This window comes from Beta vulgaris, chromosome 9, assembly GCF_026745355.1.
Source record: "Beta vulgaris subsp. vulgaris cultivar EL10 chromosome 9, EL10.2, whole genome shotgun sequence".
Lineage (NCBI taxonomy): Eukaryota > Viridiplantae > Streptophyta > Magnoliopsida > Caryophyllales > Amaranthaceae > Beta > Beta vulgaris.
In genome coordinates, this window is record NC_079210.1 from 46141504 (window position 1) to 46167150 (window position 25647).

At 35.5% G+C, this 25647-nt stretch overlaps 3 protein-coding genes across 3 annotated transcripts; 2 read left to right on the forward strand and 1 right to left on the reverse strand.

Annotated features, from left to right (window-relative positions):
- The first annotated feature begins 2138 nt into the window (after positions 1 to 2138).
- On the forward strand, positions 2139 to 7573 carry LOC104904077 (mitochondrial phosphate carrier protein 1, mitochondrial). Its single transcript, XM_010692257.4, has 6 exons — positions 2139 to 2579; positions 3053 to 3402; positions 3486 to 3529; positions 4616 to 4830; positions 4928 to 5052; positions 7097 to 7573. The coding sequence occupies exons 1-6, from the start codon at positions 2424 to 2426 to the stop codon at positions 7149 to 7151; spliced, it is 945 nt and encodes a 314-aa protein (XP_010690559.2). The 5' UTR covers positions 2139 to 2423; the 3' UTR covers positions 7152 to 7573.
- A 5128-nt stretch (positions 7574 to 12701) lies between these two features.
- Positions 12702 to 18672, forward strand: LOC104904078 (calcium-dependent protein kinase 26). The gene is made up of 9 exons (XM_010692258.4): positions 12702 to 13120; positions 13367 to 14261; positions 14719 to 14862; positions 14957 to 15109; positions 15216 to 15331; positions 16191 to 16358; positions 17151 to 17375; positions 17613 to 17746; positions 18202 to 18672. The coding sequence occupies exons 2-8, from the start codon at positions 13448 to 13450 to the stop codon at positions 17721 to 17723; spliced, it is 1731 nt and encodes a 576-aa protein (XP_010690560.2). The 5' UTR covers positions 12702 to 13120; positions 13367 to 13447; the 3' UTR covers positions 17724 to 17746; positions 18202 to 18672.
- Positions 18673 to 22170: 3498 nt separating this feature from the next.
- LOC104904079 (hypothetical protein) lies at positions 22171 to 25647 on the reverse strand. Its single transcript, XM_010692260.4, has 4 exons — positions 25306 to 25647; positions 22952 to 23595; positions 22480 to 22680; positions 22171 to 22374 (listed from the first exon to the last, which is right to left on the reverse strand). The coding sequence occupies exons 1-4, from the start codon at positions 25562 to 25564 to the stop codon at positions 22336 to 22338; spliced, it is 1143 nt and encodes a 380-aa protein (XP_010690562.2). The 5' UTR covers positions 25565 to 25647; the 3' UTR covers positions 22171 to 22335.

The window sequence follows — 25647 nt, forward strand, 5'->3', positions numbered from 1 at the left end:
ATGACATTGTAAATTAAAGTTACAAAGAAGGCAACATATGCTATGGGTTGTAATACCTTCAAGTAAATGTTAGTTTCATTTAGACCTAAGTTACTTTCATTTAGACCTGACTTACTTTCATTTAGACCTAAGTTAAGACTAACTGGAAAAAAAAAATGAAGACTAACTGAAAAAAAAAAGTAAGACTAACTGAAAAAAACTTAAGACTAACTGAAAAAAACTTAAGACTAACTGAAGAAAAAGTAAGACTAACTGACAAAAAAGAAGACTAACTGAAAAAAAATGAAGACTACCTGAAAACAAATGAAGACTACCTGAAAACAAATGAAGACTACCTGAAGAAAAATAAAGACCAACTGAAACCCAAGTAAGTCTAACTGAAGAACAAGAACCAACTGGAAAAAAAATGAAGACTAACTAGAAAAAAATGAAGACTACCTGAAAAAAAAATGAAGACTACTTGAAAAAAAATAAAGACCAACTGAAACGCAAGTAAGTCTACCTGAAACGCAAGTAAGTCTAACTGAAGTCGTCCGACGAGAATATTGTGTCGGACGAGTCCGACACAATATGAACTCTTATTTTTTTTATATCAAACAGTTGACACATAAATCTACTATTGAAAGTAATCAATCAATGTTGAAATACTTTTTCTGTTTATTTTTAGATGCAATGTTTCTCCCATTTCAAAAAAAGAAAAATAAAAATACAATGTTTCTTCTATTTGAAAGTTTTAATTGATTGCAACATTTTCTTATTTGATAATACATTACTTTATTACTCTCTTATAACATTTATTTGACTTTTTATCTATCTCGTTTTCGCATAGTTTTCTTTTAATAATGTTGCAATAATAATGGAATACAAAATTCTCAAAACAAATAGAACAAAGAAACTCTAGGACACGCAACACCCTAAGTCAGTAGACCTAGGTATGGGTTAGGCCGGACATGTTCGCTGCTCGGCCTGCGGGCTTGAAGCGATGGCGGGTCGGGCTCGAGCCCGTGGACAGGCCCAACCGTGTTGTAAAGGGCCTAAATTTCGTATTTTGTCCACGGGTCGGGCTCATTCCTCCTGCGGATCTGGCTCGTGTTTTACGCTGTTTTTTTTTGGATTATTGACAGTTTTAGACTAAAAAACAAAGAAGAGGAGGGGCTCCATATAGGCAGACTTGTATGAGGCCGAGCCTGAAATAATTTTTTCACCATGACACATCGACAACCCACGACCCATATAGTAGACAACGGACCTGACCAGCTCACATGTTGGCCCGACCCATGCCCACCTTTAGACTAAGGCGCTAGGGCTCCGTTTGGTAGGGCGTAAAATATTTTCAGTGTAAAATGATTTTCAGGGAAAACAATTTACAATGGAAAACACAATTCCAAAATTAGTTTTCCATTGTTTGGTACGATGTAAGAAAAATGATGAAATGAAAGGGAAAGTAAGAAGGTAGTGAGAGGAGTGTACAAGAGAGATAAGAAAAATAGTTTTCCTTTCATTTTGAAAGGAAAATGGTTTTCCATCATTGGGAGAGTAATTTTAACCCAAGGGAAAATGGTTTTACACTATTTTGCCAACCAAACAATGTAAAACTGAAAATAGAGGAAAACAGTTTTCCGGAAAAATATTTTACGCCCTACCAAACGGAGCCTAGATCCAATGTTATCAGGATCGAGATCCTACTTTGGATCGTAGGGGCTGGTAGAATCGAATCGGTGGAATCGGATCGTAGGATCGTAAGATCCTACAATTCGGTGAAATAGAGATAATTATACTAAAATATGGTGAGAACCTCATGTTAAAAATTTACACATATTAATAATGATTGTCTTAGTTAGCAAATGATGATAGTTTTTCAATACAATAAGAATTAAGTAACATGCGATCAAAATCTAATAGGAGAAATATAATATGTGAAATTACTTTATGATTTTTATATGGTAGGATCGGAACGTAGAGTCGTAGGATCGTAGAATCGTGTTAAGATCCTACCATGTGATTTTTTGTGGTTGAGCAGGATCGAAAGATCCTACAAAATTAAGATCCTATGTAGGATCGGGATCGGTAAGGTCCTCCAGGATCGTAAAATCGTAGAATCGTAAGATTCGGATCGGAATTTTAACAACAATGCCTAGATCATTAATGTGGAAACACAAGTTGGAAGTTTTTCATTTTTCTTCTCACCAAAAAGGCAATTTCCCGACTTCGCTCTAAACCGTATGTTTAACATGAAAACGTGGAAGAACCACAAACGAGAATAATTCCATAAACCATTGATTTAACAACTAACGATCCCACATTTTCCTTTACCTTTTCCAGAATTTGTGACGTAAACTGAACAAACACACATTTTTCATCTTTTTGATCTCCCAAGAATCTGGGTGTTTTTATCCCAGAAAACAAATCTGAAGCTTTCAAACATGAACATAATAGAGAAAATGAGAGGTGTTGAAGGCAGATTTTGCGAGGAATTTTCACCTGGCTATTATGGTCTTTGCACCATCGGTGGAATGCTTAGTGCTGGAACTACCCATCTCGCTATTACTCCTCTTGATGTTCTTAAAGTTAATATGCAAGTAAGTTTTTTTCCCCCTTCTAAAACCCTCTTTAAACCCTTCTTTAATCTATATTTTTTTGGTTGTTTTTTCATTAGAAAATTTGTGGGACTAGCAGTTAACTTATGTATTTCATGCTTATTTGTGTGTATATTGATATTGATGTGTTGACTTTTTAGCTTGATTCTTTGTTAATTGTTATGCAATTAGAGGTAATGGGGTGAGTAAATGAGTAATGTGGGTTCTGATAGTTTATGTTGATTCAAGGGTTTCAACAAAGTATGTATTCTGTTAATTTTGTGGGTTATTTTTGGATATATTTTGTAAATTTGCTAACTTGTGCTTTACACATTATGATTGTTTATTCAGTGTTATGGAGAGATTTTGTATGAGTTTTTTTCAGGTGATATTGGTTCAAATTGATAGTAGGGTTGATTGGTTAACCTCTTTATTATTATGCCATTGTCCATTTATACCTTGTTTTGAACTAGTAGGTAAACCCCATCAAATATCATGGCATTTCATCTGGTTTCTCTACATTGTGGAATGAACATGGTGCTTCCGGCCTTTGGAGAGGTTGGTCAGGGAAGTTTTTCGGATATGGGATTCAGGGCGGCTGCAAATTTGGGTTATATGAGTACTTTAAGAAGCTGTACTCTGATTTGCTGGTAGGTCACAACAAAAGCATGGTATTTTTTTTGAGTGGTGCATCTGCCCAAGTTTTTGCTGATGTAGCCCTCTCCCCATTTGAATCAATTAAAGTTCGAGTGCAAACACAATCAAATTTTGCCAAGGGTTTAGTTGATGGATTTCCTAAAGTGTACAAAGTTGAAGGATTTTATGGGTAATTATCACAAACTTGAGGGAATGTGTTAAAGTGTTCTTTCTAAAAGATGGTCTGACTTGTCCTTGGTTTCCCTTATGCAGTTTTTACAGGGGACTTCTTCCACTTTGGGGACGTAATCTTCCATGTAATAATGCCTTAACTTGCATTTCTGAAATGATCATTTACCTGCTTTATTGTTTGTCAGTCTAGAAGTTCTTTACCCATCTGGTGAGTTAAGTGCTGCTATTGGGTATTTGTAATTTCCTTGATGTCTAAGATTTGCTGATGTGATTAGATATTGTTAAGCTACAAAGACAGCCAGCAATAATAAAAACGTATTATTAAAGTACTATGCATAGTGCTCCTCATTTTAGTATGTCTACGAGACACTGATTTTACTCCCACTTGTGTCTCCTTTTATCTATTTTCTCTGGTCTTCAATCGTTCCACCTTCCAGTATGTTGTAAAGTTGATGCTTACCACATATTAAGCTCACAAACATCATGCTGTTTTATGTTTCATATAAAATAAATGTTGCATCTTCCTTTTCATCTCTTCAATGCAAATTTTTAATTGTAAGCTCACTGCTCACCTCATTACAAGCACCAACAAGGGAACAATATAGTGATCTAAACATTTCAAATTGTACTTTTTGAGTTAAAAGTGAAATTGTTTTAGTCATTTTTACATCTAGGAGGCTATCTGTTTCTTTCTAATTCCTATATTCTGTTCTTCAAAGGTGCTTTAATAAAGGACAATGGATAGTTTCTGGTGCCTTGGTGCTGGTCTTCCTTATTAATCATTGAAATAGTGAACTCTTAGAATTGATGTGGTGATGTGTGAAAGTATGAAACTTCAATTCATTATATTATCTATATTAGGATACGGATATTGAGTTTGCTTTCTGTTTCTAATATTATCTATTACTACTCTACTAGACTTTTCATACCTCATAATTAAAATGTCTGTTGTGAAGTTGAATTGATGAAGAGCTAGAATTGTTGCATTAGTTCTCTTGTTTTCCCTGTACTAGAGTCATTGGAACTAGTGTGCCTTTGTGGAATCTAAAGATGAAAAACAACCGTCTTGAATGATTACAAAGGGCTAAAAGGATTTGATGTACTTGTAATTTGGAAACAGGGGATCTTGTTTTTCAAACTGTAAATTAGGTGTTCACTTTTCTGATTCTAGAGATAGAATGATTGATCAGCTCATGCTGCTACCTCCACAGTTTCCATGGTGATGTTTTCAACATTTGAGCATTCAGTCGAGCTCATATATCGTGATATTATTCAGCAAAGGAAGGAAGACTGCACAAGACTCCAGCAGCTGGGTGTGACATGCTTGGCTGGGTATACAGCTGGAGCTGTTGGCACTTTGGTTTCAAATCCTGCTGATGTTATTGTTTCCTCACTTTACAACAAAAAGGCCGACTCTATTGTTCAGGTGGGGATGGCAAGACAGCCTCTCATATGAAACCATGCTAGTATGTTTATAAATTTATAATCACTTCAACTGTAATGTCTATTTCATTATCTCTCAGGCTGTGAAGAAAATAGGGTTCTTCAATCTGTTCACTAGGAGTCTACCTGTTCGAATTGCACTGGTGGGGCCTGTTGTGACTATGCAGTGGTTCTTCTATGACACCATTAAAGTTCTAAGTGGACTGTAAGTTCAATCCCTTTCTAATTCTTTTGTAAAGTTTATCGCCAATGGTGTTATTAAAATAGTAAGATTAAGATCACAGTCATTGTTTGGGGAATTATTTTGATATTGATAGCAATAGTTGTGAGCTTCAAAAGTTAGACGATGAATGCGGAGAGACTTACCTTCTGAGGGTGTGAACGATAATTTCTAATCAGAGCTTGATTATAAGCATATTGCATGGACAATGATCCGACTTGATATAACATAATATCACACGTGAGAAAAAGTAAGGAAAAATGCAAAACAAACTTGAGACTAAGGGCCTTCAAGGCCAATCCCTATATATGCTTTTCTCACTGATAAATCATCATCTTATGGGGGGAATTGCTTGGTCAGCTCTCTGCTAGTATATGTCTTTACTGTTCAGGAACAGGATGATATAATTAGTAATTACTGAAGCAGTAGCTTGACATGTGGAGTAATGTGGCAATGCCTCTTTAGAGTCACCTGGCCTTGGCCTGGAAGACAACCAATATACTGGAGCCATGCCTTTCTGGGTGTCATGGCAAGTGCCTATGGCCTATCTAACCTTTGACGGCAATATGGCATTAACTGCCTTTTACATGTTTTCCTGGTTGTGATACGGCTGAGTCATTTACAATTTCAAGGATGTATGTTGATTGCAAAACATGTCTTCCAGCAATGATTCTAACCTCAAGTTGCATGCTGTCAAATATGCTTTACGAGGAGTTCATGAAAATAGGTTCTTAGATTGTATTCAGTTCTAACAGGACGTCTTAAATGATGCCTGGAGGTAGGCTGGAATGTTGTTAAACTGCTGATTTGGGGGGAGGGGGATTATATAGCTGATGGCTCAACCGATCTTAAATCACAAACACTACATGGCTCATGTACCTGGGTGATTTGGACTATTTAAAACAAGAAGTGATTCGAAGTATAATTACAATGAGCAGAATAGCATGACGCCTCCTAATTTGTCTTTGAGATTTACATATCTCATGTTTTCAGGTAAGTACTTTTAGGGCATACTTTGCAGTTTGGACCATTATGGAACGAGTTATCATACAAAAGCCAGCTTCTATAAACTTTGCAAAGGAACTTATCTTCTCTCTTCTGCTTTCTTCTTATCTTCCCTCTCTTCACAATTTTCTTCATATAGCGGTCACTTCATTTTAGCTACCTTTCTGAACCCAAATTATCTGTGCAAAATTTTTGGCTCAAGGACAACTTTAACTAGTTTCTTCCTTTCAACACTCTTGTTTCTAGAAATTCAGAACATGTTCTTATGACCTATGCGAAGTTGCGAACATGACCTGCAAATTCACCCTAGATATCTAATATCATGGTTATGATGAATAAGGCTGCATTCAACTGCAACTCTGTCAGATAACTGTTGTGAAATATAGAAATTAAATGTAAATGTGTCCCACAGTTTCTTGTCTATTATCATCATTTGTGCTCTCAGTCTCAGCTTCACTCATACAGTTTCATCCTTCTTGGAGGTTTGACCAGATTTTAGGCAATCTCATTTTGCCAAGCCCTTTAAACACATCATCTGGATCTGCATCTTCTGTTTGGCGTTAAGAGAACCAAGATGCTCTAAGTAGCTTAGAACAGTCTTCTTGTATTGAATAAAGTTCATAGAAGCCTTAACTGATGATTCAAATTGCTTTTACTGAAACTTAGCAGCAGTGCTGTTAGCTGCGGTAATGCGTGAAAGTACCATGGGATTGGAAAAGTTTTTTGCGTGAAATGAAGGAGGAATGAGTAAGAAAGCAAGATTGAATGTAAACTACTCTCCTTGTGAGCAATGAAAGGAACCTATGCTCGAGTTGTAAGAATGTTCTGGGGTTTTCCTGACTAGATGATCCGATTCTGGAGATCGATCAAGAGTTCCTCATGGAGATTGATGAACTTGAAGTGCAACTCAATATATGCTTTGTTTTATGTTATGATTTTGAGGCTACTCTTTTCACGTCTTCTCTTACTTATTACTGACATACATTTTGCTTCTTAAGTTAACCTGATCTGTTATTCTTTGAAGGCCTACAAGTGGAGGACTTCCCAAGGCCGTGGAAGAATCAATCTCTGCTGGTTAAGTGTGAGATGCTTCCATCAACCTTTTTGGCGTAGTTTTACTAGACACAATCACAGAACAGAAGTAGTAATTTACTCCACGCCTCAGTTTGTTCAGTTAACGAATGACGAAACGTGGAAGATGTTTGTACAGGTTTACATCAGTGTATAATGCGGCTATATCTATACTTAGACAGGTTGAAGATGGAGTTTCCATGTTAGGCTGTTACCATATTCTTACTCAAATTGTAGTGATTAAAATTACTATGGATGAAGAATTGCTACTTTCATGGATTTGTACGTGGGTCTGGGTCTGTGTGTGGGTAGAAATCTGAGGTACATGGCCAATTGTTTTAGCAGCCCAGTTTTAATGTACCATACAACTAGGATGTAATATTGAACTACAACAAAAAAAATCCAGAGGAATAATCCTAATTATGATTGATTGGTCGGTCTCTAATTGATTCGATGGCTTGATAAACCAATTTAAAAGATTAAAAAAATGGGTCAAGTTCCAGTTGGCTTAAGGCCGAGAGAAGGAGAGTTAAAAATTGAAATTAAACAATTGCTAAACAAATTGTCTACTTCTTTCGTTTTTTTTTTTACTTGCAACACTTGTTTTTTATCAACTCTAATGCAAAATTTGGGTAGGAGAGAGGTAGAGTGGAAAAAAATAGAGAGTCTCATGTGATTGGAGAGAGATGGAGAGAAAGAAAAAGCAAAAGTAGAAAGTGTTGTAAGTAATTTATTATTTCCCTTTTAAAAAAGTGTTGCAAGTAAAAAAAAAACGCAGGAAGTATTAGATTATTACTTAAGAGTTGAGACGAATTTGAAACGGCATTCTCTATAATTAAAGATTATGTCAAAATAATTTATGGTTAAATATTATTTTGAAAGAACCGTCTCAATAACTATATTGAGATGTTAATGAGTATAGAGATGACCAACAGTGCGGGCCAATCAAGTCCATCTAACCCAGCCCACCTCGTGGGCCGTGTGGGCCGGGCCAGCAAAAAGCTCGGTCCAGCCCAGCTCGAATCGTGAAATTGGTGGGTGGGCCATGGGCCAGATTTCTTAAGCCCAGCCCACTAAAGCCCACTACGAAAACCGCGCAGCTCGGACCATGAAAACGATCCAACCTGACCCATGAACCAAACCAGCCCAATCCAAGTAAATATTGAACCAAATTGTGTATATTTTAATCAAATTGTATATATTCTAATCAAATTGCATATATTATAATTCAATCAAATTTGAAAATTATGAAATTATTCATTAATATTAATATTTGTATATATTTTTAATTCATTTTAAAGATTTCATGTAACAATAATGACTAATTTCAATGATTAAATAATTTTGAAAAAAAAAATCTCATGTCGGCCCGTCATCCCGGTCTAGCCCACCAGACCCGCGAACTGTGAAAATCGGTAACAGACCGATGTTGGCTAAGATTTTTCAGCCCGCAGACCAGCCCGCCCAACCCATGAATTTCACGGTCCGATCCTGGGCCGTGAAATCTCAGCCTAGCCCACTACGACTCACGGTCCAACCCGCCCAGCCCGCAGCAGTGGCCATCACTAAATGAGTACAATACTAGATTTTGAATAAAATTGGGCCATGTATGATGTACCCAATTTTTAAATGAGGTCATCTGGAGGTACAATGTGATAGTTGAAGGCAAGTTGCACAAATAATGGGACCACGTATATTTGTTCAAAGTCATTTTTGTACGAGCATGAAGGACATAATCATTCATTCATGCACTCACACTACGTACTTCATAATCAACTTAGCGCCAACCATACAAATATACAATGAATCCTTTTCAGTTTGGTAGACCGATTTATGTTGTTTAACAAATTGGTTTTTGGCAGTTGATATTCTTGCCCTCTTCCACAATAAAAAAAAAAAATTTGAATTGATCAGGTTGACAATAAGTTATTGTACGTCGCAAATTACATGGTATAGTTAGTTTCGTTTGATATAGTCAATTTTTGTATGATATATCACATTTTACATACTCGATTTTTATATGATATAGTCAATTTTCTAATATAGTCAATTTTTGTATAATATAGTAAATTTTTTTTCCAATATAGTCCGTTTTTGTGTGATGAAGTCAATTTGAATGCGAAACCCGGTCCATCAAAGATGTTTTGCTTAACTTACTGCAAGATGGTCAAAATTGTTTGAGTTAAAAATATGAAGTATGTATTATCTTAGAATAAAGTATAATATTTTCTCAGTTCTAAAATAAATGAAACACTTACTATTTTAGGCTTTTTAAAATAAGTAAAACACTACCTTATTTGGTATTCAATTCTCTCTATCTCTATCCTCATCACATGAATCCCTTTTTTTCTGTATATCTCTCTCCTCTTCTAAATTCTCGTGTAAAGGTGCTACGTTCTATTTAAAACAGAAGGTAGGAAGTAAAATTTTACAAAATTACAAGTTTGATATTTTAACTACAAGGTAGAAATTCAATATTTTATTTTCACGGGATTTGAACAGACAACCTAAGAATTAAGATTCCCTTTTGTTTTGAAAAGGAGGAAGTGGAGTAGTATATAGGCACAATAAAGTTGATGATGAAAGGCCAAAATGGCTAGGCAACCCACTTGGCCAAGTGGACAACAAGTTGCATTTATATCAATCCTTTCAACCTTTTTAACGTTAGGCGAACGAGTAGTGCTGAAAATTTGAACTAGCAGGCAATTATCACTGAAATTTTTTTATGATTCATGATTCATCTTGACCAATTCAGAAATATGGATTGTGTCTTGGGTAAGAAAAGAAATATGCCTATCAAGACTCAAAGAGTATCAACAAATGAAATGTTCTACAGCAATGCACACGATCTGTAAAGGCTGTGGCCAGGTGGAGTCCAATAAACTTATTTAGCAGGGCTATACAAAGTTGATTTTCATTAAGGGAAAGTAATCAATGTTATAATACAATTATCAAAAATCATTCTTATATTTTAGTATAAATTTCATAATATAAAAACATCTATCCACAATGTGTAGTGACACAAGAAATTATTTAATATGTAACTTTTTTTATAAGGTAAGGAAAGAGAAATTTGGATACCCTTTGTTCGAGGGGAATTCCTAACTAATCATTTACAACGATATTCTTTAGTTTGGAATGATTACAATCAGAAATAGAAAAATTATCATGAACTAAATAATCAACATTTGTTATCCAATCTGATGATTTGTTTGCTTCTCCTTAAATGTGTCGAATTGTATGAGAAGGGAAGAAGTTGAGAAGTTGACGAATATCTTCAATGATGTGAGCTATTTGTCAGGGAGGTTGCCATAAGCCTTTGACTGAATTGATGGCGAGCATATTATTCCCTTCAATATGAATGTTTGAGATGTTATTCTTTATGGCGAGCTTGATTTTCGAGTGAAGACCCTTGACCTCGGCTATGTGAACCGTTGAGGTTCCTAGATTGAGTGATATAGCTTCGATCAGGTTTTTGTGGTGATCTCTAATGATCGGTCCTGCTGCAATTGAGCCATTACAAACCGACCCATTAAAATTTAGTTTGAAGGAGGTTTTCGCGGGGAAGATCCCAGGCTATGTTGATGATTTTATGATTGGATGGTAAAGACTTAAAGGGAGTTGTGAACACAACAATAATCATCAACTATAAGGAAATACAAATTATATTTATAATTAACTATTAAAATATCAGAGGTTTAAAACCTTTATTATTAGGGTTACGTTCACTATTGTATTTAGCTCATATATTACTGAGTTTTCCTTTAAAATCGATGATTTGCCGTTGGAAACAAAACATAATTATAACTTAATATGTGCCCTTTCACGCACATTAGGCAAACTAATTATAAAAAACGATTTTTCCATCAAATACCCCTGACAAATCACGAAATTCATCATATAATCTCAATGTTTCAGATATTCACCACATACCCTTGAATTTTCGAAACCTTGCACCATATACCTTTTTTCTAACGGACGTTCAATCGTAGTTAGCTTTATTTACGATATTGCCACTATTAACTCCTAACCCTAAACTCTTAATCCCTAAACCCTAACCCTAATTCTAACCCTAACACTAACCCACTCCTAACCCTAACCCCCCTCCACCCAACCCCAACCCCTCCCCTCCCCTCCCCCTCCCTTCCCCTCCACTCCACCACCGCAGCCCCCACCCTTTCCCCCGCCAAACCATCCCCCCAGCCCGTCCTCGTCGATTTCCCCAACCCCACCCTAACCTTTTCCCAACGATTTCCCCAGCCCCACCCCCGCAGTCCCCCTACATCCCTCTCCCCTACCTCGAATCAATCCCAGCTGCAGTCATCCAATATGATGTTATGTCGGTGATATTGATGTTGTCGGAGTCAATTCGAAATGATGAGCGGTGATTCGACGACCTAAGTGTGCTCAGGGTGAAGGGAGGGTGATATATTATAGCTGATTATGTTATTAATAAAAAAAATTAATTAAAGTACCACAATGTATAGTATTATATTTGTATTATTGTCAATTATTTTATTATTCATATTACTATTAACAACACTATTAGATATATTAGTGGTGAAAATGGTGTATAGGCAAGTATATAAATAGTTTTTTTTTTGTTAAATTGTTTATCATAAGAGATAATTAATAATAATAATTTTGTAAAAGGGTAAATTTTAATTATTATTATTTCATAATAAATTTTGTAAAAGGGCTCAGGCTCGGCTCGTGACCTCGTTTAGGCTCGGCTCTTCTCTATTTTTTTGTTTTCTTTTTCTTTTTAATTGTTTTTACCTTTTCTTTTTATCTTTGTTCTATTATATACCTTATTTAATATCTTAAAAGAAATACTTAATATAATTTTTAATATATATAAATATTTTTTAATATATAAATAATTTTTAAATATAAAATATTTTTTAAATATAAATATTTTTTTAGTATGATAATAATCGAGCTGTTCACGAGTTGATCCTTGTTTAAGTCTCGAACCGAGCTGTAACCGAGTATTGACCAAGTCGAGCCCGAGCTGCTCGCAAGCTTGTGAGGCTCATTATTACCCCTTAGTCAAGACACTAATGTGCATAGAGGGGAAGATTTAACATTTACGCATGTAACGGAAAAGAAGGTAAGAAAACTTCAAGTTAAGATAAGGATTAGCTTCCTAAATTTAGGATTGACCAACACATGAACTATAATAGACTCGTTGACTATAATTAGCCACCAGTCGTCTACTTAACCACAATCAATCTTTCTTTTTTCTGTCAATCCTTATAATAGCAGTCTTCTTCTTATTCTCTCTCCTATTCATTGGATCCTATTGAACTCACCCCAAAAAAAAAAGGAAAATAATGAAAAAGAAAAGTCAAACCTCACCTTTTATTCTTCCCCCCTTGTTTGGTGTTTGCCACCATCATTTTCCTAGAAACCGCGTAAAGTAGATTTTTACAAAAAAAGAAAAAACATAAAAAAACAAAATTAAAAAATTTCCCACTTTATTATTTTCTGATTGGTTAATCAAAGTAATTTTTGCTGGATGAGATTGTGAGATCTAATGAAACATCAGCTACTAAAGAGCTGTTAGCCACTTTCTTCTTAGATGTTTCTTAGCACCAAATTACAACGAATATGGTAATAATCTAATAATTATTGATAAATAGTACATACTAATTAAAGAAACTTTTTTTTTTTCTTGTTTTTAGAAGAAAACAAACAAAAACCACCTCATAAATTGTGAAAAAAATCAAGAAAGAAAAAGAAAACGTAAAAAAAGAGCAACCTTGATTAAAAATGGAAGATCTTTGACACCCAATAAATTTTTCTTCTTTTTTATTTTTTTTCTTGTTTTGTTTATTCCTTAGGAACATGAGTTAGGAACTTACGTTGAAAGATCTTTCCTTTGCCCTTTTTATTGATCATCTTAATCAATAAATTTATCCGCTTTTCCTTAGTTACTATTATTGACTCCATCAAAAGATTTCAGCTTGCTCAGGTAACACCCTTTTTCCTCTTTCTTTCTCTCTCTTCATTTTTCTCTTTTGGGTTTTTCTTGTTCATCTAGATCTAGTATATTTTTCATTTGTTGCAATTATATTCATATGGGTTTGTGATAAATTGTTTGTTTGTTGTTCATTTGTATATTGTTTGTGGATTTCTTGGTTTAGTTTTTGTGAAATGATATGATTTTGTTGATTAATGTTGATTAATATTGGTTTTTATGTTATGTTTTGTTGTTTAGTGGAATTTGATTAATTGGATGAGAAACTTGGATTTGGATAGTGAAGGAGTTGAATTGGTAGGGTGGAATTGAGGGTGTTTCATGGGCAATACATGCCGGGGATCTTTTGGGGCAAGATTTCATCAGGGCCAAAGTCAGCCCGAGGATCATTCTGTTGTGAATTCCAATTCAAATTCAAATTCCAATTCCAATACCACTAGTTCTGTTCCTAAGAGAAACGATTCAGATTACTCCGATTATTCGCCGAATACATTGAGAACCCAACAGCTTGTTAACCAGGAATTTGGTCAAGATAACCCTAAGAAAGATAATAGTAATAGTAATTCGGCGGTGGTTGTCCCTATGACTAAAGATAGTACCATGAGGAAGCAAAGTGATAATCAAGCATATTATGTTTTGGGTCATAAGACGGCCAACATTCGTGATCTTTACATGCTAGGTCGTAAATTGGGGCAAGGGCAATTTGGGACCACTTATCTTTGTACTGAGATCGCCACAAATATTGAATATGCTTGTAAATCGATATCGAAAAGGAAGTTGATATCCAAGGAGGATGTGGAGGATGTGAGGAGAGAGATTCAGATAATGCACCATCTGGCAGGTCACAAGAATATTGTGACCATAAAGGGTGCTTATGAGGATACTTTGTATGTGCACATTGTGATGGAACTTTGTTCTGGGGGTGAGTTGTTTGACCGCATCATTCAGAGGGGGCATTACAGTGAGAGAAGGGCAGCTGAATTGACTAAGATTATTGTTGGGGTCGTTGAGGCGTGCCATTCGCTTGGAGTGATGCACAGAGATCTCAAGCCTGAAAACTTTTTGCTTGTTAATAAAGATGATGATTTCTCTCTCAAAGCTATCGACTTTGGGCTGTCTGTCTTCTTCAAACCAGGTAACAGAGCGAGTGATCTTCTTTCTTTATTTCTTTCAATCACCAATGTTTAATAAATTGCGTCTTGGTGATGTATCAAAGCATATGCATTGACTTTGCATGAAAAGCATGATATATGTGATCTTTTAGAAAGGCATTATTGGTCTGCTTTGGCATGGCATAAGGTCATTTTGGTTGTCATTCAATGAGATCATGTTCTCATCATTGTATTCAGAGTAGTTGTGATGTCTTGTAATAAGTATTGGTAGCAGAATTTAGTTTTGTATCTTACCCACATCATTCTAAACAACTAAATATTTTTTGAAGAAGTCCCAGAGTTCTCACTTTAATTTGGTAGGTAATTCAATATTATTTATCCCTGCATTGATGATATAATGTGATGTTGGCGTCTTGGCAAAGCTAAATCTAATTAGCATATATTTAGTAAGGACTAAAGGAAGGTGGGTGGCTATTGCAGGTCAGGTCTTTACAGATGTGGTTGGAAGCCCTTACTATGTTGCGCCGGAGGTTCTTTTGAAGCATTATGGTCCTGAGGCTGATGTATGGACTGCTGGAGTTATTTTGTACATATTGCTCAGCGGTGTACCACCATTTTGGGCTGGTATGTAATAAGTTGTTGATCAACTGAGTGGCGATATATAATATATCGTGTATCTCTCTTTCAGATGTTTATTTTTCCTTTTGTTGTTCCTCAGAAACACAGCAGGGAATCTTCGATGCAGTTTTGAAGGGTCACATCGATTTTGACTCAGATCCATGGCCCCTAATATCAGACAGTGCAAAGGATCTAATCAGAAAGATGCTGTGTTCGAACCCTAAAGAACGTTTAACTGCTCATCAAGTCTTATGTGAGTTTGTACTCAATTTTTTATCATCTGATTGCATTTTCAACCTTTTCTTGCTTTTGTTATGTTTGGTGGATACCCTTTTTACTGAAAGGCAAAACCTGTTTAGGTCATCCCTGGATTTGCGAAAGCGGGGTTGCGCCAGACAGAGCATTGGATCCAGCTGTACTTTCTCGCCTCAAACACTTTTCTGCAATGAACAAGTTGAAGAAGATGGCTTTGCGGGTATGTATGCTATACAAATATGACTTCTTTTGTTATTGAAACTTCTGTACAAGTGATTAACCTATAGGTGCTACTCGTGCTAGTGGCTGCCATCTATGGCTAATGGGAGGGCTATGAATTAATCCCCTGGTGTAGAAGAGTGTCCCACTCAGTTACTTCAAGTATCTTCAATTAAGAGTAGTTTTCAAACTATGTAGTAGCCTTACTCTACTGATTGGGCATGTGTGCTGATTTTTCCCTAATGTTTGACTATTATTGCATTTTTTAGAAGTTGGAAGCATCAGCAGGTTTGGTTTCTTAGCTGGCTGTAATCTGGGGGTTATTTTCTAAATTTTAAGTTAACGTGCCTAAGCCGTCTTTACAAGTCCTTGTTGCATGCTTTCTAATCGCAACTTCGTATGGTTATGAAGGAAAAACGAAAAGAAGTCAAAAAAGATCCTAGTCAAAAGAGAATCCCTTTTTGGTGTGTCTACTTTATGTGTCCCTAAATTATGGCCTTTCTAACTATATTTATTAGGCATGATTACTTATTCACCAAACAAACCTTTCTATTCATATTATCTACGTTTGGAACAGGTTAAACTGCTTTTTACATAAAGGTTCCATTTATTACTTTTCCTTTTTTTTTCCTCTCCCCCTTTGCTTCTTTTTGAAAGAACCTTTCTACTGATCTCATTTAGTTAAGGCTGTGTATAGTGGACCTCTGAATAGTGAAGCCTCTCTTCTTCTTCTTCGTCTTCTTCTACTTCCTCGTCTTTCCCTTCTTCGCTGTATCGTGCTCTTCTGCTTTCATTGATATAGTTTCTAGAAATAACAAGGTGGCTAACGGAAAATAATCTTTCTTGTTTAATTTTGACAGGTGATAGCTGAAAGCTTATCTGAGGAAGAAATTGCTGGACTAAAAGAAATGTTTATGTCAATGGACACCGATAATAGTGGTGCAATCACATTCGAGGAGCTCAAAGCTGGTTTGAAGAGATATGGTTCAAACCTCAAAGACATAGAGATACGTGATCTGATGGAAGCGGTAATAATTTTGCTATTGTGAAGTCTCTTTTTTGCAATTTCTCAACTACACTAGTTTTTACGAAACCTTCTTGTTCGTTGCTTTTGGATTGCTTCACTTAATTGCCATTATTATGCTGTGACTCTTCTTTGCTGTAGTTTCTTCTTTCCTTTCAGATTTGGCAATGTATGTTATCTTTTGTGGAAAAAAAGAGGCATGTGTACGTGTGTAACTTTGTGCTAGAGAGCTAGTACAGTTGTCTGAATTCTGATGACCTCGTTTTGCTAGTTGTTCCTTGAAAAAGAAGAGACATCAGACAAGTTGAAGTTTGAACATTCAAATACTGCTAATTGTAATACTGTTGATGACAAATATGCTGTGTTTATGAGTTAAGACAAGGGTTGCAATTCTCCTTCGTTACTCTATGGGAGAGAGTGGTATATTAGCCTCTCTTTGGGCTCACCAAACTCGTGCATTTCCTAACACGTCCTTTTCTGATGTATTACAAGGTTGAAGTATTTGTTGAATGAAATATATTTTCGTATAAAGAAGAGACTATAAATTCCACCCCTTGATATGGAAGGGTAGAGTCCTGAAACTAGATTCTGAAATTGATGGTGATATATCACTCTAATTAATTCTTTTTAGCTCTCACCGCATCCATGTGAAGACACATCTTGCATGTATTAAATTGTTAGCAGACTAATTTGTATATTTAACAAACTTATTCCTTCCTTCTGAAGATTATCATCTAAGCTACGCATTATCAAATATACTTCTCTTTATCTTTCTGAACAATGTTATAATATGCAGGCTGATATTGATAACAGTGGTACAATCGATTATGGGGAATTTATAGCTGCTACTATCCATCTCAACAAGCTCGAGCGTGATGAACATCTTGTTGCAGCCTTTCAGTACTTTGACAAGGACGGGAGTGGATCTATTACCATTGATGAGCTTCAGCAAGCCTGTCAAGAACAGGGCCTTAATGATCTTTATCTTGAAGATGTTATCAGAGAAGTTGACCAAAATAATGTAAGCTGTCATTCGCATAGTCAAATTCCTCTTCCTGCCTTCTTTCCTTTTCTTGTGAAGAACAGGGTTTTAATAAATTTTTTCGTTGAAGATCTTTTCTTGCTGACTATATCCAAAGATTGTTTTTGTTCTGATTCTTTTTGCATTTCTGTAATTTGGAATGACAGACTATTGGCCTCTTGCTTTTCCTATTCACATTTTTCAATCTCTCAGTCTTGTATTTGACTTAAATTTCAGGATGGAACAATCGATTATAGTGAATTCGTTGCAATGATGAGAAAAGGTGATGGTGGGATAGGAAGGAGGACCATGCGTATGAGCATGAGAGATGCGCCTGGATCTCACTAGTCTTTCACTGTAGTTTTTTTAAGGTACTGGCTTTTGCTCTCCACTTTTACGTATATCAGTGCATCAACAATTTGTGGATCATATATAGATCATGTGGCACCTGGGATTGTTGATAAATATCATCTCATCACCTTATATTTTCCAAACAGAAATCACTTTTACTGATTAAACTGATTTATCTTGATATTTTGCTGATGAAAGCTGATTATTTTACTACTACAAAACTGATATTTGCAGATCAAATCTGATTTTTACTGATTAAAGCTGGTTTTGCGAATTTCATAGAGCTTTTTCATATACAATTAGTCCATCACTGATGTTTGTTAATTAAAATTGAATTTCCTGATTAAAACTTCTGTTTATTAAATTTTTGTTTATTTAATAAGTTGAAGAGAACAAGGCCATTGCCGACAAGCTAAAGTTGATTATTCGATACTCTTTCTATCTGGTGTAATGCTGATAACATAGTAACTTACAGGTTTGTACAGCAATGAATGATAAAGCCATGAGATGTAGTTTTTGTTCTTCCTCGGCTCAACAGCTTCCTTTTTAAGGGTGTTTATTGTAAAGGTTGTGTGGTTAAGCACCATAGAGCAAAAGTTACAAGCTCTACGATGACTGTCCTGAAACGGTTGCCTACTTACCATGTCTTTAGATGATCTGCATATGTTTGGAAGAAAAAGGTTTGATCAACTGGTTGCTTCCTCGGCAAGCTCGGAGGTTCATGCTCGTTTTGTACTTTTAAATTTGTTGGGTTGCGCCTTAGAGGAAAAGTTAAAAGATATTCGTTCAAGCGGCTGGTAATGTCATTTTAGAAAAGTGCTGTTGTATGTTGTTCATGTTAAGATTTAATCCCAGATCCCTTTGTATCATGAATGAAAAAGAGTATTGTTGTTGAACTTTGTTCTGAATCTTTTTGCTGTTTTATGGATGCTACTTTCTTTATCTACATCAGGTATGTTATGCTTTGCTTTTCACTTCGTTATTTGCTCATATTGTGGACTATACTTTATTGTCAATGGATGATAGGAGTAAATATTTTGTAAGCTCGATCAATAACAGTAACTCACAATGAGTAGATTCCTCGTCAATGTTAAATGGTAATGAAATCTAACCTTAAAAAGAAAATTTCGTTTTAGAATGGTTGATCTACCAATTTGTTTAGCGTAGAGCATATTGTAGTTATTGTATGTCGCATTCTAAAAATGTCAATTTATTTGGTATACAAGAAAATTTAATTCCCAAAGAAAGTTGTTATTTTAAAGGAAGTTATTTTCCTTATGTAATTCCTAGGAAATTGACTAATGTGTTTGGTTGAAATACAAGACGGAATATGCAAAGGTAAGAATGACAATCCAATTCGAATCCGATCCCGATTCGATCCACTTCGAGCCGACTCTGAGTGTACTATAAATAGAGCCTATTTTACCAAGCGTTGTTATGGTTTTTATTTTGATGGTGATTCAAACCCCGGGGAGGAAGCGATGATGAAAATCGAAATGGTAATTAAAACCCCGGAGGGAGCAAGGATGGAGAACAAAATGTTGATTAAAATCCCGGAGAAATTGTGGATGGAGACTGAATGGCGATTAAAACCCCGGAGAAAGCGATGATGGAGATGAAGGATAAGAAAAAGAGAAAAAAGAGTCTTATATTTTGCCTATCTTGGAGTGTGTTTCGTAGTGTTTTCTGCGCTATGGAGTATTTACAACTTTCAAGCAACTATACATAAACCATGGGGGAAGATATTAGTGTTTTTGCTTCAAGCTCTTTTTCTTACTGTTGTCCTCGTTCTATTCTCTTACCAAGCGTTTGTTACATCTTGTTTCAAAGAATGACAACATCCTCATCGTGTGTTTTTTTATTTTAAAATGGTGATTAAAATCCTGGAGGAAGCGAGGATGGAGACCGAAATGGTGACTAAAACTGCGGAGTAAGCAGAGATGGAGACGAAGGACAAGAAAAAGAGAAAAATAGTCTTATATTTTGCCTGTCTTGGAGCGTGTTTCGTAGTATTTCCTTGCGCTATGGACTATTTATAACTTTCAAGAAACTACACAGAAACATGGGGGAAGATATTAGCGTTTTTGCTTCCAACTCTTTTTCTTACTACCGTCCTCGTTCTATTATCTTACCAAGTGTTTGTTACACCTTGTTTCAATGAATGATTATATCCTAATTGTCTAGTTTTTATTTTGAAACGGTGATTCAAATCCTGGAGGAAGCGAAGATGGAGACCGAAATAGTGATTAAAACCCCGGAGGAAGCAATATAATATTAAAGGAATAAGGATCCATATATGTCATGTCGCTCTGGGCCCATAAAATGTCAGGACTTACCATGAGTGACCATAACCATTAATAGAATCCTCGTTAACAATCCAAGAAAAATTCTCCATATAGAACTTTGAAAGAAGAAACAAAGGTAAGGAAGAGTCAAATTCTTAAAAAATGACATCCTAACAATTCGTTTATGGGATTTCTTTCAGTTTCTTAGTAAAAATAGGTGGCGGCATTCTACCTAAATAGTAAACACAAGTAACAAAGAAGATAATCCCAAAGATTCGAGCCATATAATTTTCTCAATTTTGCCACAAGGTACTCATTAGATCTAATAAAATAAAACTTTGCAATGACTGATTTCATATATTGGCTTTCGAGTTTCCATTCACTCATTAGTATAGTAGGCTACTACCATACTTTTACCAAAAGATATCTCAAAAGGAGCCATAGTTTTCAGAAAACGAGATTGCATCAGAACTCGCAAATATCATCCCACGTCTCAAGCTTATGACTCTAGAAACAGTCAGTGGTTAAGCTTCCGAAAATCATTGGCAAATAAAGGTAAAGAAGAAAAAAATGAAGAAACATATCATTCATATATAATCATATAGGTCAGATGATTGATGATCCTCAAATACTTGTAAGTACATCACTTTCATCAAGAAACATAAAAATCAAAACCAAGCAAAGATAAATAAATATGATCCTTACATGAGAAGTATTATCATTCTCATAATAATAAAATAATTTTAGACGGAGATGAAACCTTCATGAATGAGTAATGCGAAGACGAGGACAAGGAAGCCAATAACAATGCAATTGCTTGAGGAGACCGCTGTTTGAGAGTATGCAGAGAAAGTGATTGCTACTCCTACTAATCCTATTGTTAAAGCTTTTATGTTTCTGTTCATCATTTTTTCTTTGTTGATTTTGATTTCAGATGTTTTTTTTTTTTTTGTATTGGAGAAGATAGAATGAGAGATTTGGATTTTGTTTTTGAGATGGATTTATTTGTAGTTTTGAAGCTGTTATAAAGTCAACGATACAATTAGAGTTATAGAATAAGGTTGTTGATCTGGCTTCGTTGACTAGTTTGTAGAGTTGAATATTTGGTTATGCTTGTCACTTGGAACTAAATTTAATGTGGTTTTGCAACTCTTTGAGCATACGGAGTGACATGCACATGAGGAGTCCAAGTGGAAGTAAAAACACCAAATGACTGAATGAGGATGATAACGTGTTTTCTACATGAACGTTGATGATATGGTGCATCTTAGATAGAGCTGGTAAAAGTTGATCCAATCCAATAATCCGATTTGAAACTGACCTAAAAATTCAGGGTTTGAGTTGAAATTTTCGACCTGAAGTAAAAAATGGGTCGATCCAACCCGACCTGAAAATATAATGGGTTAGGTTTGAGTTGACTTTTTGAACCTAAAAATAACCCGAATAACCTGATTTAGAATTCAAATTATTTTCAGGTCAGGTCAACCTGAAATTAACCTAGACTTTCCTAACTTATACGACTTATCTTTTGTTATTCTTATTTGTATTGGACAAAGCCCATTTTTTGGATCACCTAAATTTCATTTCAGGTCATTAACCCATACTTTCATAACTTAGCGTGTATAATTGAATTTCATTTCAGGTCATATTGAGTTGGTTTCGGATCAACCCGAAATCGGTAAGATCAGGTTTGGGTCATGACTTTGACTTTCGACCTGAAAATAGAATCAGGTTGGGTTTGGATTAGGGGTAAGTGGCCTGAAATATAAATTAGGCAACCTAAAATTGACTCAACCCGACCTAATTGTCATTTTGGGTTGATAATCAGGCAATCTTAGAGTATTTAAAGCGGTGCTTTCAATATATTTGTAATACAATATATATGCACGTGAAAAAAACCGCACCCCTCCATAAAATGGACTCAGAGTATCATCCTAGAATCTAGATACTCCCGAGTGCATGAAATAAAATTTTGTGGTTGCGATTGAAATTTGTATATTATTTCTTTCGGAAAAGATAATTACTTCAATGCAAATTATTATAATCGAAGATCCACATTCAAAGAGAAAAAAAATTGCATACATATTAACCTTGCTTCTAAACCCCCAACTAAACGCTCCCTATATGTAATTTAATAGCTAAATGTATTGGAGGGTTCAAAAGCTAAGGGCAGGCCCCGGGATGCGGCTACTTGTTGCTCAAAGGGTTTATAGATGTTGTACTTTGTGTAAATATATGCTATCATGAACAAAAAATGCTTTTGGGAAGCATGAAGTGTAGAATCATAGAAAAGTATTCATATACTACTATGTGATATGCCCAATTCAAATCATAGCTGAAGTCTCACGTCCTACTCTTACCTCCTGCAACAAAAGTGTGAAACAATAGTTTTTAGTAGCTTTTCTGGGTGGGGAAGCAATTTAGACTTATGACCAAAGGTTCAAATTTGAGTTCTTATACACACATACCTTCAGCTTGCCATCACTTGAGAAAATGCATCTTGAAGAAATAGCTAATCCGGGATCTAGTAACCATCCTACCTCTCCACAAGTTTCACCGTTGCCACTTTCCTTGAGCGAGCACCATAATTGTCGCGGCAACATAATCATATCATGCTCATTCCTTACAATATTCTGTGTACTACTCCCTACAAGCTCTTGTAATTGATCCTGGCCATGAAGTCGAAATATTAATATCAAGCAAACATGAAACTGTATTTCAGCAAGATTATCTTATCATTTTGGAATTTGGAGTCTCAAGTCCTGAAAACAAAAGTTCTATCCACTCCTATAATATATATAGGGTTTAAGAATTCAGTTAATGTGTCAAAATATCCAAGTCTAAATAATTTTGGCCCTTCGAAATGAGGAGTCTTGTCCTGTAATTTAGTAAAAGAAAAAACATCCCTGTTCAGCTGATCACAAACAAAAGAGAACTCACATTATGTGAACTTTGATAGCTAGCCACACCATCTTCGCTCTGCCAAACACCTGTAACATCAGAAGCATTCAGAGCAGGTGTACTCGCAAATGCAGAATCACGTATGGCACAGCCACCCAACTGATCTCCGTTCCTAAATGGTCCATACCACAACTCACAAAACACTCTAATGTTCTGTAATTTCAACTTTGAATCTTCCAGACGAAGCTTCTGAATCACCCTAACTCTGGACTCCTTATCGCGAGGATCAATCAAACAGTGCTCCAACTCCAACACTTTATACACTTCATTCTCCTTAGCTGACCATAGCGCTACATAACAACCAGTGTTCTGAAATGCAAAGGCTGAGAGACTATTGCTTTCTTCGCCTCCTATGTTTCTCTTATCGCTGCTATAGATTGTTGCAGCATCGGCCTCACATCCTACAGTGGGAAGTAATTTTATAGACCGGTAGGAAAGAAGGGTGTTTTGTGGGTCGGCTATTGTAGGACACTGAGTTTGCCAATCGAAGACTTTAACTTCCCATTCTCTATATGCTTCAGGAACTACTGATTCAGGAAGTTCAACAGGTTTCCCTTCAGTTGTAAATTCTGCTTCAAATCCATCCCATTCTCCTGAGACTTTGTCAGCAAATTCTGACCAACCTAGAAATAAATCAAGAACCTTGTTGCATCAGTTAATTAATCTAATTTTACATTAAGCTACGTCTAATGTACATTGAGTGTATTATATACAGCAAATGTAGTCACATACAAGTCAATTTTGTATAGGAGTGATCTTTTTGTAATTATATGAGGTGATATCAGTGCCGGCCTGAACAATATAGAGTCCCTGTGCTAACTGAAAAATAGACCAAGAATCGACTAACATATACAAGCAAACGAAATAACAAATATGCATCAAACTAAAATTTTCTCTTCAAAATCTTTTGATACATTCCAAGAAGAGTTGAATTCAAGAAATTAACTTGCAGACATTTTGACTATCAACTCCAAGTATTTTATGGCTAAAGACTTTTTTCTCAATTTGGGTCCCCTTTGAAAGTAAGGTCTTGTTCCATGTCCCACTTTGGACAGGCTAAGGACCGGCCTGGGTGATATATGGTACACAAGTAACAAGTTGTATACAAGCTCTTGTGTTTATATACTACATGTTGGACTCTCAACAAAATTAAGGATAGATATAAAAAAAAAGGCCAGCTTTTTTTAATCCTTTGAACAATTAGTTAGTTTTATATCCCCTCAAAAAAGAAAGTTAGTTTTATATATGAATTATTGACTTAGTTGTACTACTATCACTTACTATGGTGCATATTGCACCAAAAAAAAACAACTTACTATTACGCATAAATCAATGAAAAATAAACAAGGCAGAAATCATAGGTATATAATGCTCAAAGTTTGAATCTTACTCTAGTTGTATGATATCTGTATAACCATAATTTGGTCCTCTAAACCAAAATAATGACATTAATTAAAGACAACTTTTGAAGGCTAAGAATAGTGTGGGAAACCCATATATAACAAGTTTACGCCTTCTAATTGAGTCTATCAACGTTAGTAATTTAACTTTTTGGTCAACTTCACAAACTTTAACTATATAGTCTAACCAATTTAAAAAGAAAAATAGTCGGATAGAATCTTCTTAGATTTGCCTAATTTAAAATATCAAATTTTTTTATTTGGTAACGGGACCCATTCACTTAGTGAATAATAACCCTGGTTACATGGGTGAAACCACACCCCCATGCAACCACTAGGTCAGTCTGGAGCAAGGAGAAAGCAACTATCATATAGATACATGTGGCTAGTCTCAAATTCGAGACCTATATTAGGCTATATGTCACATGTGATGCTCAAACTATCTTGCTCTGGCCCACGAAGATAATATCCATAATTTTTTATAATGGAGCAAGGAAAGAGCAACTATCATATAGATACATAGCTAGTCTCGACTTTCGAATCCGAAACCTGTGTATCACATATGGTGCTCAAACTATCTTGCTCTGGCCTAGAAGGATAATATCAATAATTTTTATCAATTCATAATCATAGATATCAATGATAAGGTGTGTCTTGGCTCTTAGAAGACACACAATGTCCATAACATCACTTAAAACAAACAAAAAAAAAAGTCATAACTTTTACTTATGCTATTCAAACTCTTCATGACACACAAAATTAACCAAGATTAACCCAATAAATTGAACCCAATTAATCAATTATAGTGCACAAATCCAACCCTGCATAAACACACTCAATATCCCAACTACAAAGAGTCATGGTAAAACAGTAAAAATTAACACAAACCAATAGAAAGAGAGGGGATGGGGGTAAAAACTAAAAAGAACATACTGGAATTAGGAGAAGATGGAGTCAAATTACTGCTACTTTGTTGATCAAGCTCAACTTGTGGTGGGATTATCTTAGCAATTGAACAAACAGTAAGTTTACTGTTCGATAAAAGCAGGGGTAAATTAGAGGAGAGAGAAAGTGAGTTAGGGATAAAAGGTAAAAGTGGATTATTTTGAAGTATTGAGGAATAACCAAAAGATATGAGAGTTTTCTTGTTTTGTGAGATTACAAAGTTAGTATAAGCAGATGATGAAGCCATTTTTTGGAAACTCGTGTTATCTTCAGCTTAAGTTTTCAGGGCTATTGAGCAGAGTTGTAAGGACTTATAGTCTTATTCTTATA

Coding starts and splice junctions, on each gene's coding strand:
- LOC104904077 (XM_010692257.4), top strand. CDS start 2,424: ATGAACATAATAGAGAAAATGAGAGGTGTTGAAGGCAGATTTTGCGAG. Junction 3,403..3,485: donor AAAGTTGAAGGATTTTATGG/GTAATTATCACA, acceptor TCCCTTATGCAG/TTTTTACAGGGGACTTCTTC. Junction 3,530..4,615: donor TTGGGGACGTAATCTTCCAT/GTAATAATGCCT, acceptor CTACCTCCACAG/TTTCCATGGTGATGTTTTCA.
- LOC104904079 (XM_010692260.4), bottom strand. CDS start 25,564: ATGGCTTCATCATCTGCTTATACTAACTTTGTAATCTCACAAAACAAG. Junction 23,596..25,305: donor TCCATCTTCTCCTAATTCCA/GTATGTTCTTTT, acceptor ATTTATTTCTAG/GTTGGTCAGAATTTGCTGAC. Junction 22,681..22,951: donor GCTATCAAAGTTCACATAAT/GTGAGTTCTCTT, acceptor CTTCATGGCCAG/GATCAATTACAAGAGCTTGT.
- LOC104904078 (XM_010692258.4), top strand. CDS start 13,448: ATGGGCAATACATGCCGGGGATCTTTTGGGGCAAGATTTCATCAGGGC. Junction 14,262..14,718: donor GTCTGTCTTCTTCAAACCAG/GTAACAGAGCGA, acceptor TGGCTATTGCAG/GTCAGGTCTTTACAGATGTG. Junction 17,376..17,612: donor GAGAAGTTGACCAAAATAAT/GTAAGCTGTCAT, acceptor CTTAAATTTCAG/GATGGAACAATCGATTATAG.